Source organism: Tupaia chinensis, unplaced genomic scaffold, assembly GCF_000334495.1.
Source record: "Tupaia chinensis unplaced genomic scaffold, TupChi_1.0 Scaffold000178_1, whole genome shotgun sequence".
Lineage (NCBI taxonomy): Eukaryota > Metazoa > Chordata > Mammalia > Scandentia > Tupaiidae > Tupaia > Tupaia belangeri.
Genome location: NW_006159653.1, coordinates 2,048,555 through 2,051,959, shown reverse-complemented (window position 1 = coordinate 2,051,959; position 3,405 = coordinate 2,048,555). Strand labels below are relative to the sequence as shown.

Genomic DNA, 3,405 nt, shown 5'->3' with positions numbered 1-3,405 from the left:
GGTCCGGGTACTGGTACGTGTCCACGACCGACACGGAGTTCTTCCTGTGAGCAGAGGACAGGTGGTCGCGCTGTGCCGGCCACTTCTCAGCCCGCACAGCCCCTCTGGGCCGCCCCTCACCTGTAGACGAACAGGTACATTTCCTTGTACTGGTCCCGCCCCAGGGGCTCGCTGCTCACAAAGCTGTACTCGTGCTTGGACACGCTGTGAAGGGAGGCCCCGCCAGGGTCAAGGCCCCGCGCCGAGGCCGGGTCCCGGCGAGGGCCGCAGCGCGGGGCCTGGCGGGTCTCACCTGTTGATCAGCTCCATGAGCGCGGACACCGCGCTCAGGTCCGGGTCTCGCACCTCCTGCACCAGCGCCACATCATAGCCGGCCAAGATCTGGGGGAGGAGCCGGCGGCGGGGTCACCGGCAGCCCGAGGGCCCTCGGGTCCCAGCTTCGGCCCCGCCCGCGGTCCCGGCCTCACCTGCGCAATGATGCGGCTGCAAGCAGGATCCGACACTTTGTTGTCCCCGAAGCTCTGGACGTTGAAGGCTCCGATGCGCAGCGCAGCAGCCCCGGCGGCCCCCAGCGCCCAGAGCGTCACCAGCAGAACCCGGGGCCCGCCCATGGCACAAAGACGTCGGGCTGGGACAGACATGACCCGCGTAAGCGCGGACCCGGAGTGGGGTACACCGACCCACTCTCCCCACCCGGGCGAGCCGCGGGTCTGCTGCTCAGTGCTCAGGGCCAAAGGCACATCCCCCTTCTGCGCCCGAGTCCCCGCAAGGCTGTGCGCTGCGTGGGGAACCGAGGCCCAAATGAGGACCCTTCAGACACCAGTTCACCGGAGCCCCGATGCTACCTGGGCTGCGGGTGGAGTTGTGCTGGAGGCTCAAGATCCTGATCCGAGCAGAGGTCGCGGTCCAGGCTAGGAGGCACAGGGCGCACGGCTCGGGCTCGGGCTGGCAGATGCTCTGGCGCCAGCGTCTATTTGAAGCCCTGGTCCAGGGAGGGAGGGGGCGGACCTGCACTGGGCCCCGCCCCCTGGATGGACTGGAGGCCAGCCCGCCCGGTTCCTCTTCCCAGGGAGACCTCTCAGGGCACGGGGCCGGGAACCGCCCTGAGCCTCCTCTGGCGTCCATCCTTTCCAGAACTGGCACCTAAGCCCCTGCTAGCCCCCTAAGACAGAGTCAGGACAGAGGCAGCCAGCCATGCCCCACCCCCTGGGAACTAGGTCACCCAGGATCTGCCTCGCTGAACTGTGTCCCCTCAGGGAAACTAAGGCAGCCACCAGGGAAGCCCAGCCTCATTCCTGGCCTGCATCTCCTGCAGCTTCCCGCACCGCAGGGATTAAAAAGCTGGGGCTGCTCAGCCCAGCCAGGGGCTCCCCACTCTCCAGCCTCTCCCCCCAACAGCAGCTCAGGCTGGAGGGGGAGCAGCATTAGTCCCAGAGGCCAGCAGGCCCAGGGACTGGGACCGGGTCAGGGCCCCAGCTGGGCGAGCCAGCAGGAGGCTGCCTATCAGCATGCCAGCAACACCTACGCCCCAGAGGCGCCAGCAGGGCTGGCAGGAGCCCCTGGGCAGGGTGGCCAAGCTTGGGAGTTAGAGGGTGCTGCTGGAGACATCCTGCAAAGGAAGTATGGTCCTAGCCCTGAGGCTGCCCCTGCCACAACATGACAAGCTGCGGGTTTCATGTTTTATTGTAAACCAACAGAAGAGACTATTTACATCTCCATCTCTGGGTGCTGCTCTGCCAGGCCGGCACGGGCAGGGCACCTGGGGTCCACGCCTGTGCCCACCCAGCCGGGACACTGCGGTCCCGTCAGACGATGACTGTCTGCACCTCCAGCTGACCCTCTGGCGAGGCGATGACCAGCTCGCCTGCGTGCTCCAGGATCTCTATGTCCTCTGACGACACCATGGTCACGGTGGCCTGCTCGCCACCACTGGAGCCGGCACGGGTTGCGAGCACAGTGCCCTCACTGATGGCCGAGGCCAGCGTCATAGCCACCTGCTCTGTCAGACTCTCGGGGGTGGCAATGGTGATGGTGTCAGCGGGAGCCGCCTCCTGGTCCACTGCAACGTTCTGCACGATGATTTGGTGGCCAGCGCCAGCCTGGTGCACGATCTGCCGCACCACCTTCATGATGTGGCTGTCCACCTGTGGCCACATGTGGTCAGGCCCGGCTGCGCAGCGTACAGGCAACCCCGCCTCCACCCAGCCCCTCACCTCTGTCTGGGAGCCCTCGATGATTTCGGTGGCCTCGCTAGTCTCTGCATCGTCTGCAGCAGCCTGAGCAGGTGGTCAGAGGTCAGCCTCACTGCCCGGGGGCCCCAGCCCAGCCCACCAGCCCCACCCACCTCGATGATGTACTCCTGGGTGTCGGCCACCACTGACGAGAACTCCACCAACACGGTGTGGGGGTCCTCGGCCAGGACAGCGGCTGCGGGGCTGTCCTCGGGCACCAGCAGCTCCTCCACCTCCAGCAAGCAGCCCCCTGCCGGTGGGCGGGACCGTCAGGCCTGGCTCCGCCCCCAGCCCCGGCCCCTCCCACCGCCTCAGCCCAACCTTTGGTGCGCAGGTGCCTGTTCAGCGTGCCGTGTTCGGCAAAGCCCCGGCCGCACTTGTAGCACTTGAAGGGCTTCTCCCCGGTGTGGTGCCGCACGTGCCGCACCAGCGAGCCCTTCTCCCGGAAGCCTCGGCTGCAGAACTGGCACACATGTGGCTTCTCCTCCAGGTGTGTCCGGAAGTGCACCTGCTGGGCATTCTGTAGAGACCGGATATCAGTGCCGGCCTGTTAGGGGTCACGGCAGACGGCGGTTCTCTCACCACCTCTGGGTTCCACTGAGGGGCCAGGGCAAGACAGCCTGGGGTGCAGTGCCGGCAGGAGGCAGGGAAAAAAGGCACACTGGCCCCAGACCAGGGAGCTCACAGACAGGGACGGGGACCAGGATTCCGGGACCAGAGGCCCACCTTAGTCTTGTAGCGCTTGCCACACTCGGGACAGGGGTAGGGCCGCTCATCTGAGTGGACGCGCCGGTGGCCGCGCACGTGGGCGACAGTCTTGTAGAGCTTCCCGCAGTCCCCGCAGCGGAAGCGGCGCTCGTGCACGTGCACCTCCTGGTGCTTCTTGAGCAGGTAGGCCTTGGGGAAGGCCTTGCCACACTGCACGCAGCTGAACGGCCTGGGCCCTGGGCCAGGGGACACATTAGGCCAGGCCCACCGCCCCCAGGCCCGCCTGGCTGCCCTGGACACCCTCGTCACCCACCCTCCAGCCACCCACCTGCGTGGCCCTTCTTGTGGGCTTCCAGGGTGGCTGCTGTCGGGAAGCTCTCGCTGCACTGAGGGCACGGGTGGTTCCTGGGCACAGTGGAGGACTCGCTGGCCACCTGCTGGGGCACCACAGGCAGGCCTCGGCCTC

At 67.0% G+C, this 3,405-nt stretch overlaps 2 protein-coding genes across 5 annotated transcripts in view; both read right to left on the bottom strand.

Moving 5' to 3' along the window:
- Positions 1–1,431, bottom strand: part of DNASE1L2 (deoxyribonuclease 1 like 2) — a 22,210-nt gene extending 20,779 nt beyond the window's left edge. Inside the window, exons 1-5 of the mRNA XM_006146459.3 lie at positions 846–1,431; positions 468–628; positions 293–381; positions 121–204; positions 2–44 (exon numbers count right to left, since the gene is read on the bottom strand). Coding sequence (XP_006146521.2) covers positions 2–44; positions 121–204; positions 293–381; positions 468–628; positions 846–1,125 — 657 coding nt within the window. The 5' untranslated portion in view covers positions 1,126–1,431. The remainder of the gene's footprint in view (position 1; positions 45–120; positions 205–292; positions 382–467; positions 629–845) is intronic.
- Positions 1,432–1,665: 234 nt separating this feature from the next.
- The window catches only part of E4F1 (E4F transcription factor 1), a 9,776-nt gene continuing 8,036 nt past the window's right edge, over positions 1,666–3,405 (bottom strand). For 3 of the 4 annotated variants that reach the window (XM_006146406.3, XM_027770989.1, XM_006146404.3), the window contains 6 exons: positions 3,268–3,376; positions 2,958–3,175; positions 2,553–2,751; positions 2,345–2,481; positions 2,214–2,276; positions 1,666–2,144 (listed from right to left, as the gene is read on the bottom strand). In XM_006146406.3, coding sequence (XP_006146468.1) covers positions 1,806–2,144; positions 2,214–2,276; positions 2,345–2,481; positions 2,553–2,751; positions 2,958–3,175; positions 3,268–3,376 — 1,065 coding nt within the window. In that variant the 3' untranslated portion in view covers positions 1,666–1,805. The remainder of the gene's footprint in view (positions 2,145–2,213; positions 2,277–2,344; positions 2,482–2,552; positions 2,752–2,957; positions 3,176–3,267; positions 3,377–3,405) is intronic. The other variant, XM_006146405.3, reaches the window with a different exon arrangement.